Source organism: Triticum urartu, chromosome 6A (assembly GCF_056163025.1).
Source record: "Triticum urartu cultivar PI428250 chromosome 6A, HENAU_Tu73, whole genome shotgun sequence".
Classification (NCBI taxonomy): domain Eukaryota; kingdom Viridiplantae; phylum Streptophyta; class Magnoliopsida; order Poales; family Poaceae; genus Triticum; species Triticum urartu.
The window spans coordinates 314,049,308-314,064,937 of record NC_141878.1 but is presented as its reverse complement, the minus strand read 5'-3'; the positions used below and the strand labels follow the sequence as shown (position 1 = coordinate 314,064,937).

The 15,630-nt window shown below is 43.0% G+C and overlaps 1 protein-coding gene across 1 annotated transcript; it reads right to left on the bottom strand.

Moving 5' to 3' along the window:
• Positions 1–12,031: 12,031 nt before the first annotated feature.
• On the bottom strand, positions 12,032–12,385 carry LOC147965112 (uncharacterized). Its single transcript, XM_087530295.1, has one exon. It carries the CDS (start codon positions 12,383–12,385, stop codon positions 12,032–12,034), a length of 354 nt encoding a protein of 117 aa, XP_087386421.1.
• Between the last annotated feature and the right edge of the window lie 3,245 nt (positions 12,386–15,630).

Below are 15,630 nucleotides of genomic sequence, written 5' to 3'. Positions count from 1 at the left end.
ACCCGTTTCTTTTGTTCCTCCTCATCGAAAACGGTTAATTGAACTGAACTGTATGCCCTGAATTGCACATGCAACTAAAATCTGAACCGTGTTTGATGCACCCTCCATTGCAAATTTTTTGCACCTTTTTGACGGTTTTTTACACCAACGTTTGCGATTATTGTATCGCACACAGTTTCGTCGAAGGGTCTTTGATCATAGTGTCACGTTAGCAGCATCCTGCAGTAGTTCTAGTAAATGTTAGAAGCTAAACTGCGATTTCACAAATGATGTAAAATACAACTACCTCCGTTCCTAAGTATAAGTAATTTTAGAGATTTCAATATGAATTACATATGGATGTATATAGACATAGTTTAGATTAGAATGCAGATTCACCCATTTTTCTTCGTATGTAGTCTATATTGGAATATCTAAAAATACTTATATTTATGAACAGATGGTGTATAAGACATGGGATGCAGCTAACCTCGACCATAAACAACAGCGTCGCCCATTGTAGCCCTGCGTAAGTACATGGAAAGGCAATGTTAACTACAACAGGGTTAACATCCACCAAAAATAGTAAATGGTAATAAAACGACAACATCTATAGTGACATCTTCATTGCGAAAGAATAGCACGGTAGCAAAGGGACGGATTAAAGAATGGATAGAATTTTTTACTACAACAGGCACGTTTCACTACAGACAACCTAGTATAGCCATTGAACTGGTACTGATAGAAATGAAATTGACAGAGTTAAACATCGCAAGGCAGGTGCTGCTAGAGCAGAGAATGGCCCCATTATTTATAAAAAGGTAGGAAAAATCGATAAGGCGGGTTGGGCATGTTTACTAAAATATGCTTAATACATCAACCGTACAAAGCATAGCCATTGCAATTGGTATTGGTAAGATTGAACTAGTCACTTCATACTTGGTAAGTCCCGAGGGGTAGTTGCTAGGGCACTTCCTATGGGCAAGAGCCCGCCCCAAGTCAGTCGTAGCAGAGGCGAGGTGTTCCTCCGGGTCGAAGTGTGGATCAGTACCGCTGACATGTGTCCCTACAAGAGGCAAGTAAATGTTAGAAGCTAAACTGCAATTGCACAATGATGTAAAATAATATAAGACATAGGATGCAGCTAACCTCGATGGCAAACAACAACACCGCCCGTTATGGCCCTGCGTAAGTACATGGAAATGCATGTTAACTACAACAGGGTTAGCATCCACCAAAAAGAACAAATGAAAATAAAACGACAACATCTCTAGTGATATCTTCATTGCGGGGAGTAGCACAGTAGCAAAGGGACAATTAAAACATGGATACAACTGTTAATTGCAACTAGCTTGACAACATCCTAAGTAATGTTTTGTAAGTTTGTAGCTGCTATTGGTGAAATTGAGCTGGATAGTTCATACTTGAACATCACATAGTGTGCAATACTGAAAATAACAAGGCACGTTTAACTACAGGCAACCTAGTATAGCCATTGAAACCGGTACTGATGAAAATGCAATTGACAGAGTTAAGCATCGCAAGGCAAGTGCTGCCAGAGCAGAGAATAGCCCAGTTTTCTATAAAAAGGTAGGGAAACTAGCTAATATGTGTTAGGCCTGTTTACTACAACATGCTTAATACATGAACCATACAAAACATAGCCATTGCAACTGGTATTAGTAAGATTGAACTGGTCAGTTCATACTTGGTAAGTCCCGAGGGGTAGTTGCCGGGGTACTTCATCTTGCCTAGAGCCCGCCCCAAGTCAACGACGGCGGAGGCGAGGTGTTCCTCCGGGTCAAAGTGGATTACTGCCACTGACATGTGTACCTACAAGCAACCAGTAAATGTTAGAAGTTAAACTGCAATTGCACAAATGATGTAAAATACTATAAGACATGGGGTGCAGCTAACCTCGACGGCAAACAACAACACCGCCCGTTATAGCCCTGCATAAGTACATGGAAAGGCATCTTAAGTATAATAGGGTTAGCATCCACCAAAAATAACAAATGGAAATAAAACGACAACATCTCTAGTGATATATCTTCATTGTGGAGAGTATAACGATAGCAAAGGGACAGATTAAAAAAGGATACAACTGTTAATTATAATAGGCTTAATAGAATTCCGAGTCATGTATTGTAAGTTTGTTGCTGGTATTGGTGAAATTGAGTTAGACAGCTAATACTTGAACATCACACATTCTGCAGTACTGAAATATACAAGGCACGAACATGCTTAATACATCAACCGTACAAAACATAGCCATTGCAACTGGTACTGGTAAGATTGAGCTCGTCAGATCATACTTAGTAAGTCCAGGGGGGGTTATTGCTGGGGCACTTCATCTGGGCCAGAGCCCGCACCAAGTCGACAGCAGGGGTGGCGAGGTGTTCCTCCGGGTCGACACACACAACGGTCATCGCGCCATCGACTACCATCAGCTCCTCGACCTCCACGTGATATGTGGTTGTGCTTGCATGGCGATGCTCTGGAGGTAGGGGCGGTGGGCATTTGGAGGCATGAGGATGTTTTGCAGGCGCCATTCAAGCAATCAGGCCAGGCTGTGATAGAGATCAGTGGGTTACCTGACTGGATCGACAATGATCGGGCAGAACATAGATGTGGTTGAAGCTGTGGTTGCGGCAGTAGCGGTTTGAGCTGCCACAGAGGGGGGTAGGGTGGGGAGATACTACAGAAATGTGATAGGTGGGGATGTGGTGGGAGGAATAAATTCTGAAATCGCGCGCCTAGTAAAATTTTTGCCGCGAAACTTGAAATCTGGGTGAGGGAAACACACAACACAGACGAAGCACATAAAATACTCGTGTGCGAGAAAAGAGAAAATTGGCGGATCCCATCTCCAAAATAATCTACACGTGCAGTTGATTTTTCGGCCAATGGTACACTTTCTTTATTAGAAAACATCGCACAGGTAGCTGACTTATGGATCATTAATGCAAAACAACACACACGGGTACGCCGTAGAAACCGTGTGTTTTGTGATCTTCTAATAATTCTTATATCTATCAGCATCTATAGCCGCACCTGCAATTTTAAAAATCTCTTTCATTGTAGTAGGGTTATTCAATGTACATTAATGAGGCAAAGGTGACACTCAATGAACAATCATCGGTTTATGAAATGCAATCAAGTGTCAACCTGCATCGCCCACATAGCCAGAATTGATCCTATGCAACAAAAGAGAAGCTTGCTGCCATCCGTCATCGCGGCTATTTAAGCTGGTACGGCTACAAAACTTTAGTGAACACATGCTAATCAATGCTCAAAGTCCTCAGAGGATGCGCTTATCGACATTGTACGTTAATAATAGATAGTACCAACTTAAAGTACTACTAGTAAATTGCTCTAAAACTAGTATGTAGTACTGGTAGATGCTCGTAATTAATTATACAAACTTACGGGCGACACACGCACTAACTACTTCTCACATGCTCGCATCGGGGCATGCTGGCCAGACGTCATCGTTCTCCTTCCTAGCCTTGTCGGCGGCAGCCGACCGTGCTTGGATCTCCGTTGAGCTCTATTCAGCATGGCCTGCGGCCTCTTCTTTCTTGCGGTGACGAGACTCTCTTCTCTTGACTGCTTTATGCTTTTTCCTCTCCTTCTATGCGGCTTTGGCCGCCTCTTGATCCACCGCCAATTCGGCCATGGCAGCATCAAATTCCACACACGTACTTGTGCAGCCACGGGCGGTGATGAACTCGGTGCGACGAGATACCATCTGTTCGCACACGAACACGTCACCGTGTACCTCCAACGCCGAGGGTGATGCACCGCAGCTCACGTCGAAGGAGACCCGTCCGGAAGCACGGTACGCAAGCAATCCGGCGGGTGCTTTTGAGGACCCGAAACCCCACACGCCCGGGAGGGACCCCGTCAGGGCGCGCGGCAGCTATGGGCTGCCCTAGTTCGACCTGATCGCCCCTAGGGCCTCGAGATTCGTCGCCCTGCAACAAGAAGAACAGACGAAGAACGAGGAAGAAGAAGAACTAGGGTTAGGGAGAAAGATAAAAGATAAAAGTGGTAGATGATTTGATCGATTGTGTGTTGTTCAATCGGCCGTCACCCCTTAGATATATAAGAGGCGGCTGGACTTCCCGTGCAAGGAAAAGGCTTGGATTCGCATCGAAAACCCTAGTCAAATTCCGATTGGTTTTGTCGAACTTTCCAAAACTGTTCGGTTTAAACTGGCTGCACCTTGCGGGTCCTTTTTGTGATGGTAAACGAGCCCAAAAGCAATCTTGACCGTTTCGACGAGACGAACAACTTTCATGTTGAACGTTTTTCGATTTGAGGCCATCTTCTGGGCCAAAACGGTCACGCAGAACACCTGTTCGCTCGCGCTACCCATCAGACCTATGTCTGGTGGGGCGCGCCACATCTCGCCTCGTGACAGGGCTGCACTCCGATAGCTCTAACTTTTGCATACGAACTCGGATTGGGACGATTTTTATATCAAAATCGACCGTTTCGACGAGACGAAGACAATTTGTGTTGATTATTTTTCCATAGGAGGACATATTAATTGGGTTTAAAGCCATTCTTTAATCTGGTGTCAACATGAGCATTTCTGAAGTTGTCATAACTTTTGCATCCGAACTTCATTTTAGACCATCTTCATATTCATCTTGGTCTTCTGGAAGAGAGCCATCTCATAGTGACTTTCAATAGTAAGTTTGAATTACTCTTGACATAGCTTCAAGCCACTCTTTATAAACGTGCCACTTTTGAGCGTCAACACATGCCCCCCTGTTTTTCGGCAAAGCTAGCGTGCCGAAAAATAACTTGTACCAAGTTTGTTCCAAGGACGATGTCAACACTCCATCGGCCATTTATATGTCCTTAGGACAATAAGTATATATCGACCATGTCTTATGTGAACTTTCTGATGCAAACTTGGGTGAAACCTTCTCAACTTCATTAACAATCCGGTGATAAAGTACCATAGATATGTATCTCAAGGTCATCCTCCGAACCATATTGTTCACCCTTTCGCTAGGATTTTGTAGATAATCAACAATACTTTCTCCAATCCTTACTTTCGCCTGCTTAAAAATTTTATTAGTGGCCGAAGCTATGGACTTCGGTTCGGCCTTACCTATATTGACGAGACTAAGCATCGGCTATTGAGAGAAATGCAATACAACATGATTAACATAGTGGCCGGATGTTTGCTGTGCCAATTCTTTCGAATTGTCATGTCTAAATATATGAACAATTTTAAAGCAAACCAAGGTAAATTTTGCATCTAGACATACCCCAACATAAACTACGAGTGATTCGTCAAAACATTGATAAACCCTGAATATTTGTTGCACTACTCATAACGAATCACCGAAAGCCTCAGTATGTATAGCACCTATAGCAAGTAAAAGACTCAATCCGAATAACAATGCATATTCGGCTTTCATTAATCGTGCATAAATATATTCTAAGAGGCATGGGGCTTAAAAAACAGTACCATAAAGAAATATATAAACAACACCAACACTTTGGCCATTGCTACGAATTGAACCATCAAAACATAATCTCCATAGTACTAGAAAGACAGGGCTAATATCAACATTATGCATGTCATTAATCTGATGTTTAGTAAAAAAATCAGTTATGATTTGGCCTCTTATAGATCTCAGAGATGCATAAGCCAAATCATATCCAAACAAAGTATAAGCCCACAAGCCAATTCTGCAACTATGAATTGGCCTATGCAGCATATATTCAATGACATCGGTCACTATGTCCCAACTCCATTCAATCATAATATAGGCATACATATAAATTTCCATGAGCACGTACCTTGTCTCGCTCTCCAATCGAACTAAGGACGATGTTAGAATACTACACCGACCTTGTATTGACATACTCTTAGGATGATAGATAAATATCGGCCATTACCATGTAAACTTCATTCAAAACACATACAGCCGAAATAAACAAATGAAATGACAAATCAAGTATTTCGGCCCTTTGGATCAGCAACAAACTTGTAGCTAATCGAATGTATAGTGACTTGGTAATACCCTTTCATGACGTAAGAAATTATATTGCATCCATATATTAAAATAAGCCCATTGAGGGTTACCAATCATACCTGATGAAGAATATGGATAATGTATAGACCAAAAATGTATAGACCAAAAATGTTGAAACCTTCGGCTTGGTCCTTCATAGTTTTCACTCCTTTCCTTCTTCACCTTTGCCGCACTTCTTGTAATGGAAGCTTGCACATAATTCTTATTTTGAGCACTTCCTTTGGGAACCCATGCCATGTTCCTTTCTTCAAGTTCTTGTGCACTAAGTTTTTGTAATTTATTCTTTTGCCAATACGATAAGCTGAGAAGGCATCTCGGCTGTGATTCTGTTTTGACCAATGGCAATTCCTTTTTGGCCTTGTGCACTCTCAACTTCTTTTCTTCAGATTTGGCACTTCGACTCTCAATAATTGGTTGCTTTGTCTTATTGTTTTTAGTAGCCAATGTCAACACATTAATTGGCTCTTTTTCATTTGAGATCAAATCTGAAGTTGAACTCTTTCGACCATCTCTTTTAACACGGTAAACTTGCTTGACCACCTATTTCTTCTTCCTTGAGCTCTGCACCGATTCCTTATGATTGAAACGGTCTTTAACATGTGATTGTTCAAATGTTGATCTTCTTGGAGCTGCATAATATTGGTGAGATGGTCTAAAATAAGATGGAGCATGTGCCCTTGTATCATACCTGTCCCATGAGGAATATGGATCTATATGAGCATAGGGAGGCATCCACGGCATTGGCATTGGCGGCCCAAAATAAGGATATGAATATGTTGCATTAAAATTCTCACTTTGCCAATACCGATCCTCATATTTGCGCCTTGGGGATGATCTTGGTTTCTTTGCATGATTTGGCCGATAAGCATTCTTCTCTTCAATCTTCTTTTGATATTTATCCAATAGTTCAGCGAAGGTGATTTTTGATCTCTTACACTTGCGCTTATTTCGGCCTTTGTTTTCTTTTGGTTTGCTTTCATCGATCATTGGATTTTCTTGCTGCCCCCAGTTCTTGGCGTCTCCATTGTAGCTTCGATGGAATTCTCGCCCCTAAGATTATGTTCATTATGCTCTTCAACAACTTATTTACTTGAAAGCTTGATCCCATCACCTGCAGTTTTAACCTTCTCTTTAAATGTATCGGCTTGAAGCAGCCGATGCAAAAACTTTTTGCCATCGGGACCAATCGGAATAGACTGGTCATCTCTTGGTATTTCAACAAACTTCAATCGTCCTTTTTCAATGGCCGATTTAACTATTTGACGAAACATGTTGCAATCCTCAAAGTTATGCTTGGACGAATCATGCAACTTACAATACATTCGTACTTGGATTGATGGCTTAACATGGTGATCAAGAATTGTAATGTAATTATTTTTCAGCAACAAATCAAATATTTGATCACACATGCTTGAATTGAAGGTATACTTCTTGTTTTCTAGCCGATCATGTTGTGAGAAAGGCTTTGGAGTTAAGCAAACGAATGGTTCGGATTTTGCATCACCCCATTCGGCTATGCATTGTGTTTTGCACTCTATCTCTGATTTCTTTGGATAAGAAACTATACTGGCATCGGTTTGCTCAGAAGATTTTAACCTCAGCTTTAAATTTCTGAAACGAAAATAGCTAGAACATACATGTCTCAATTGAGACCAAGTGTAAGCCAAGTAAGAAATAAGCAGAGCTACCCAATTAGATATGAGCTTTAGATAAAGCAATGGGAAAAGCTTTGGCTGCAGTAATAAGTCACTATCGGTCTCTTTGAATGGTACAATATATTGCCGATATGCTTAGTAACAATTTTATTGCTAACACGTAAATTGCCCTTCTTCATTTGTGTTTGAAAATTACTTATTAGAATTTTCCTAATAGATGCATCAACAATAAAGTTGTGACCAAATCTTAAAATAGGTAAATTACTTGCTAGACATACCTCTTCAAATATGTTGGGAGAGCATGATGATTGTGTGACTTGAAGAATATCTTGCTCCGCCTTCGGATAGATCCCCAACTCCTTGTCATCATCTTTCTCTTGGTTTCGTGCATCGTTAGTTTGAAGATCTTCGTCCACCAAACTTTCTTCGGCTACTTGTTCTTGTTCTTGAAGCTCATCAATTTCTATGGCACGAAACTCATAGGGCAGGAAGTAGGTTCCATTAACTTCGGAAAAATCAAGTATGGTTGTCTTGTTATACTTCACATGCCCTTTCTCAACAATGTTTTCCTCTTTGGATTTGATGGATTCGGAATCTTTACTACTTGATTCGGCTTTTTCAACCGAAGCACTTTTAGTTTCCGAATCATCATTCTTTTCACCGGTTATATCAATTGGCAACACTTCTTTTGTTTGAGCTAATTCCCTATTAATTCTCTCTAGGGGAAGTACTTGCACCCTATCGCGCAAATCTTTAACTCCCCTCTCAATCTCAGACCACTCTAGATTAGTTTGCCTCCGAATGCTTTTAGAATCTTTCGGCAATGAAGTATTAGTGTTGCTGAAATTTTGCAATTGTGTAGGGGGTGTATAATATGTTGCGGTACTAGGTGGAGGTGTATGCACTGCTGTATACCCATATGCTCTTTCGCCAATTCTATCAATGCATGTAGTTTCATCTTCTTGCAAAACTCTAGCCTTTATTGCAGCATAATCAAGAAACAACACCTTTTCATATTGTTCAAGGCAAAGAGCACTAATTTTCTTGTTTTATGCCAAGCTCTTTTTTAAAGCAGCCACAAGCACTTCTGGAAGGAATTGCTCCACAATACTTTCAGATTCTTTCGGCAATGATTCGTGAGTGTTGCCGAAATTCTTGAATTGTGTAGAGTATGCATTATATGCTATAGTATTTGATGACGGCACATGTGTTCCTGTAAAATTTTCACTTATTCGGCTATGACCATGAAGATGCGGGGCTGAATTATGAACATCTATAGTTGCATATGGTGCTGAAAAATTACTAAAATGAGGTGTAGCATATGATGGTTGAGAGTAAATGGCCGAATAGCTAGTAGTAGCATGGCCAATTCTCCCATCCATCGACAAGGTTGGATTCACATACTGCAAATTAGTTGCCAATGAATAAAAAGGTGAAACACTTTCTTCTATGCTATTGGAAATTTTAACATGAGGTGTTTCAAATTGATTAACCGAACCCATCATGTTGTTCATCGGCATATGGATTTGTGGGATTGCCGATGCATGAGAGTTAGGATACATATGTTGTATGTTACTAGTTTCATAAGAAGTTGAAACATGTAAATTACTTTGAATCGGCCTATGCACTTAATTATATGCATTATTGAAAAAACTAGGGCTGGACGATAGGGTATAATCATTGAATGATCTAGTAACATCATATGAATTATCCGCATCTACAGTAGGGAATTGGGTATTCATATTACCTTTGTAGATTGCAAACCCTAGATAACGATCTCTTCGTAGTAAGAACGGGCCGGTGACCGTTCAAAGCTTCGTCCCCAGCGGAGTCGCCAAAAAGTGTGTTCGCACACGAACACGTCACCGTGTACCTCCAACACTGAGGGTGATGCACCACAGCTCACGTTGAAGGAGACCCGTCCGGAAGCGCGGTACGCAAGCAATCCGGCGGGTGCTTTTGAGGACCCGAAACCCCACACGTCCGGGAGGGACCCCGTCAGGGCGCGCGGCAGCTATGGGATGCCCTAGGTCGACCTGATCGCCCCTAGGGCCTCGAGATTCGCCACCCTGCAACAAGAAGAACAGACGAAGAACGAGGAAGAAGAAGAACTAGGGTTAGGGAGAAAAGATAAAAGATAAAAAGTGGTAGATGATTTGATCGATTGTGTGTTGTTCAATCGGCCGTCACCCCTTAGATATATAAGAGGCGGCTGGACTTCCCGTGCAAGGAAAAGGCTTGGATTCGCGTCGAAAACCCTAGTCAAATTCCGATTGGTTTTGTCCGGACATTCCAAAACTGTTCAGTTTAAACTGGCTGCACCTTGCGGGTCCTTTTTGTGATGGTAAACGATCTCGGATGGAAACGAGCCCAAAAGCAATCTTGACCGTTTCGACGAGACGAACAACTTTCATGTTGAACGTTTTTCGATTTGAGGCCATCTTCTGGGCCAGAACGGTCATGCAGAACACCTGTTCGCTCGCGCTACCCATCAGACCTATGTCTGGTGGGGCGCGCCACATCTTGCCTCGTGACAGGGCTGCACTCCGATAGCTCTAACTTTTGCATACAAACTCGGATTGGGACGATTTTTATATCAAAATCGACTGTTTCGACGAGATGAAGACAATTTGTGCTGATTAATTTTCCATATGAGGACATCTTAATTGGGTTTCAAGCCATTCTTTAATTTGGTGTCAACATGAGCATCTCTGAAGTTGTCATAACTTTTGCATCCGAACTCCATTTTAGACCATCTTCATATTCATCTTGATCTTCTCGAAGAGAGCCATCTCATAGTGACTTTGAATAGTAAGTTTGAATTACTCTTGACATAGCTTGAAGCCACTCTTTATAAACGTGCCACTTTTGAGCGTCAACACCATCCTTACCATGTGTGTGGTCGCGGGCGGCGAGGAACTCGGCGCAGCGGGATGCTATCGCTTCCTTACCAGTTACTGTGCGGCGCGGTGCCATGAATTACGCTTGGAGAGAGCTCTGGGGCGGAGTGGCCTGAGAACCGTACAGTGCGGTGGTTTTTAAGAGCTCAAGGACAAACGATGAAGGAAATTTAGCTTCCCATACAATCTTGGTCATTCATTATCACACACGGTTCATCTCCACCGCCTCTGGAAACAGTGTGCGCTGAGCCTATTGTGTGTTGTGTTATGATTGGCCGGAACCCCAGCCACGCGGATCGCGCATGTGCATCGTAGGATGCGCCGTGATTGAATGACAATCCATGTCCCTCTCATCACACACTAATGAAGGATGCTGCTAACGCGACACTATGATCAGAGACCCTTTGACGAAACTGTGTGCGATGCATTAATCACAAACGGTGATGTAATAAAACCGTCAAAAAAGATGCAAACATTTGCGATGAAGGATACATCAACCATGGTTCAAATTTTAGTTGCGTGTGCGATGATGGGCATATGGTTTAGTTCAATGAACTGTTTACGATGAGGCAGAACAAAAGAAACGGCTAGCCAGATGAAGGCGTGTGCAATATACGTCATACAATTCACTCAGATAAGCTGTTTGTGATGATGTGGAACAATAGAAACGGGCAGCCAGATGAAGGTGTGTGCGTTATATAGCATATAGTTCGCTCGGATGAACTGTTTGCGTTGAGCCAAGAGAACAAAAACGGTTCAACTTAACAAAATGTGCGTGATACAGGGCAAATAGGTCTGTAATCGGAAATGTGTGGGAAGACCGATAGAAACACAGACGATTCCTGTTAACAAGCCGTGTGTGTTGTGAGCAAATGATTGCTGGTATACAATTGTCAGTGGTTGATGAAATCATCACCGACGGGTTACATTGTTTAGTCCATGTGCGATGTGATTTGCTCTATCTACAGAGCATCGACATATATACTTAAAAAGACAGCATTGCAAAACCAAATTAAGCATACAATTCCACAAGTGAGTACACACATAACATTTCCACACACCAAAGTAAACAATTACATGCATACTAAACTAGGAGAAATGAGGATCCAATCATCTACTTGTTGCGACGACGCTTGTCATTGCTTTGCTTCCGGCTGGATCCCTGGTCATATTGGGGAAGGAGACACTTCCTCATGTCAACGATCCGCCTGTACATCTCGTAGCTCGTGTACGCCTCCTTGGATGCGTACACGACGTGAGCTTTGTCAAGTTTCTCCATCTAGGCTGAGTGCCAGGCACGCTTGTCCTTGTTGCAGGAATCCTTCATGTCTCTATAGTAGGGATCGATGATGGCCTCGGCGAGGTGAACCAGTGAGTCCTTCTCATGCTCGTTGCTGCCCCAGATCTTGTATTGGCCCTGGATGTTGACAAGATTCTAGCAGGTGATGCCCAAATTCTTGAGCACCTTTACATCGTTGGTGATGCCCATCATAGCAAACATGTAGTGGGGGCTATTGACAAACCTGGCGAAACGCTCACAAGGCCTTGTCGCCAGGCAATAGGGGTAGACGAGGACGTGATTGTGCACACACATATGGGTGACGACGACCTTGGGACGAGACCCGACACGAGCACGGGTGTACTCGAGGTCAAACCCGACCACCTTGTACTTCTCCTCAGCAAACAACAGCTCCATCATGTGGATGGAGTGCTCCAAGAAGACCGGGTTGTTGTTGTACACCACCGATAGCTTCGTGAACCTTTTGTGGGTGTTCACCATCACATGCATGGTGAACTACTGCTCGTCGTCGGCAGCCGCTCGGAGTGCCATTGGAGCTGCGCAGGATACCCTCTAAGAATTTTTCATGGTGGGTGTGCTTCTTGCAATGGTGGGGCGCGATCGAAAGGTTGAAGAGACGGTTTAATGGCCGTTGTAATAAATGGGGGCCGACTGGCCTATAATCGTCACGTCTTGTCACCGCGTTCATAGCGGAGGATTCTAGTGCATGCTTGACAACACCGCACACATTTCGTTTGACCACGCGTGGGCTCGAAGCGGCGCCAAATGTATCATCGGTGAGCCTGTTCCCGCGCTACCGTGCAAGCTTCCCGCCCCGCTAGTTTGGCCACGCATCGGCTAGAAGAGGGACAAATCATGGGTGTTTATTGGCAAAAGGCTTTGTAAAAAGGAAGTGTGTGGGATGACTTCGATCATAAGTTTACCCGTGGGTGATGAGGTCAAAGTTACACAGAAGGGTGATGATGGACACTCGAGTGTGATAACTAATTCTGCGCTCTACAGGGCACACGGTTGAAGAAACCAATTGTGTGCAATAATGTCGAAGATCGCGGTCGAGTTAGCTGTACAGATCGTGTGCTATGAGATCGACAAGATAAACAGATTCGAGAATGGTTAATAAAATCTAAGTCGATTGCATATTAAGGTCAAAATAGTGCTACCAATATATGGGTCTCATACGATGCCATTTCGAAGATTGTACCACAAAAGGTCGAAATATTACAAGGTTCAAATTCCAGAGTTATATGGCTCAAATTCAAAGATTACAAGGTTCAAATTCCAGAGTTATATGGCTCAAATTTGAAGATTACAAGGTTCAAACTGATATTAGAAATGAAAAGGCTCATCAGCTGCAAACGCTCGCACTGATCCGTTGAACATGGATATAAGAGAGGTTGAAACTAATATTACCACTTGTGAGGCTGGTTTCGAAACCTCATAATTTTCGCAAAGGGGCCAGCCACTAAGAATTCGTGTATGGGGTTGACACAATGACTTTTGATTACTCTGTCATCTGAAGTTCCAAAATAAAATTCAGCATTTTCGGAGCCTATTCCATTCTGCCACAGCTGCCGATGCTGATCAACAAACCATTCATTTTTGCGACATAAATGTAGGGCAAACCTCATTAACTTCAGCACCCTTGCTCTGACAACAAAGAACTTGACGAATATAATCTCCGGTAAAGTCCCTCGGTAGGAGTTCAAAGCAATTTCTGAGAGATGCATATCTAGGCATTCGATGTGATTGTTATATTGTATCACATTATCCACCACCAGGCCTAATCTTATCTGCAAAAGAAGAAAACACGTTAGTGCCTACATGTAGTTTTGAACACTACTACATTCCTATTTGGTTTGCGGGATTTGTAAAATGCACTAACGTGTCATCTTCGATCCAACATGATTAACATGGGCATTTGATTACGATCTAGAAAAATGTAGCCTTCTTCACAAGAGGTTGGAGTGGATGAAAAGTTCCCTAAGAAAACTAGTACAAATGAATCCAAAGGAGAAATGCTTAGGGATAGTAACCATATGGATCAAGCAACCAATGTGGGGGGGACATGTATGTACCGAAATCCTTCAAAAATCCTTCAGAAATCGTAGTACATTATCATTGTAAACGTGGAAAAAGGTGTCACAAATTGAACTCCCTTATGGTTAACATTTAACAAGAAAGGAACACCACCTTGATATATAGGTTCTCCAAGCAAGGAAAGCATCTCAGGAAACTGACTACTTGCTCTAGGTTGGGGCCGATAGATTCTAGTGCCAAGACCTTCACTGTGCGCACTTTCGGGGTCAAGCTTGTCGGAGTCATTTTATGGATGATAGATGAACATACATCCTCAAAATTAGAAATAATGTTAATTTCTAGAAGGAGAGGTAGAAGGCAGCTGTTGTACCTAAACGGGTGTGGATCCAATAACAAGTTCGGAGTATTTGTCAGACGAGTAGCCCACCACTGTCAATTTCGGCGCAGAAATGACATTGATTCTTGTTGGACCTTCTTGATCAACTACAAGTAATCTCTTAGTGAAGGTGTGTCCCCAATGACCATACCATGGTACACATCTTGTGATGTCTTCTTACAGCACCAGCAACACACATAAATTGTCCGGGGAGTCATGGAGGTGATGTGGAAGCTACTCAGCCCATTGATCTCCTGAAGATGAAGGTACTTGAGTGCAGTACAGCCACGGAGCAGGCGCTCCATGTCACCATTTGGGAGGCAGACGACGACGAGCTCGAGGTGCTTCAGTCATGGTAGAATAAGAGCGGGCGCGTCATTAAGAGGGGGGGGGGGGAATGGCAGGTCCTGAACTTGGCGGCGCGCAGCGTGGGTGCGAGGTGGAGCGCAGATGTTGGCAGCGAGCACATATGCCCATCATCAAAAGTGAGCTCCTCGAGCTGATCTAGGGTGAGGGATCAGAACCAGTCGTCAATCTTGGCTCGGTCCTTGCCGTTGGGACGGAACTTGCCCATGCTAATGCCTCTGGTTGGGCCAGGGTGACTGCCGAGGATCTTGGAGAATGCATCCAAGCTTTTGCAATAGCCTTGGCAGAGCTCGTAGGTGTCGATGAGGTCGAGAGGGGTGGAGTTCCATAGGGGGTGCCACCGCCGAGAAAATACGGCTGTCCGTGCCCCATATTTTATTGGGAGGAGGGAGATGATGACTGTTAAAATATCATCGAGGAGGCTGCTGATGAAGTCTAGGCCTGTTGGAGTCGCTTGCGGTTCTTGTTCGACCCGCCTCAACTTGTTGGCAGCCCCGTTCTCCACCTCCGGAGTCTCCTCATCAGCGGAGCTTTCTGATAGAAGTGGGAGTACATGGAATATTTAGTTAAAATAAGGCAATATAAAAGTGTAATGGTAACTAGAAGTTAGTAGGTAGGAATAGAGTAAGAAATTGGAATAAAAATTGGTTGCTTAAATACTACACAATTCCTTTGATATTGCTGGGTATGTCAACATGCAGATACTTGAAAAGAACACTTACTTCGAACAAAGTCTGGACAGATGATATCGTGGGGGAAGTTAGCATATATCTCATGACCAGGGTCTTTTATGTGCAGTGCAATTTTAGTGCCAGCTTTCAGTACATAAAACATAGAAATTTCTGTCGAAAGGCCCTTGGCAAAATAGGAGTGACCACATTCATCAAGTCTTACAGAAGCAACGATTGTAAATCCATGGTTTGTCTTCAGTATGATATCCCTGCAGTCTTGATTT

Bases quoted from the DNA above. Each gene is read 5' to 3' on its own strand.
- LOC147965112 (XM_087530295.1), bottom strand. From the start codon at position 12,385: ATGCATGTGATGGTGAACACCCACAAAAGGTTCACGAAGCTATCGGTG.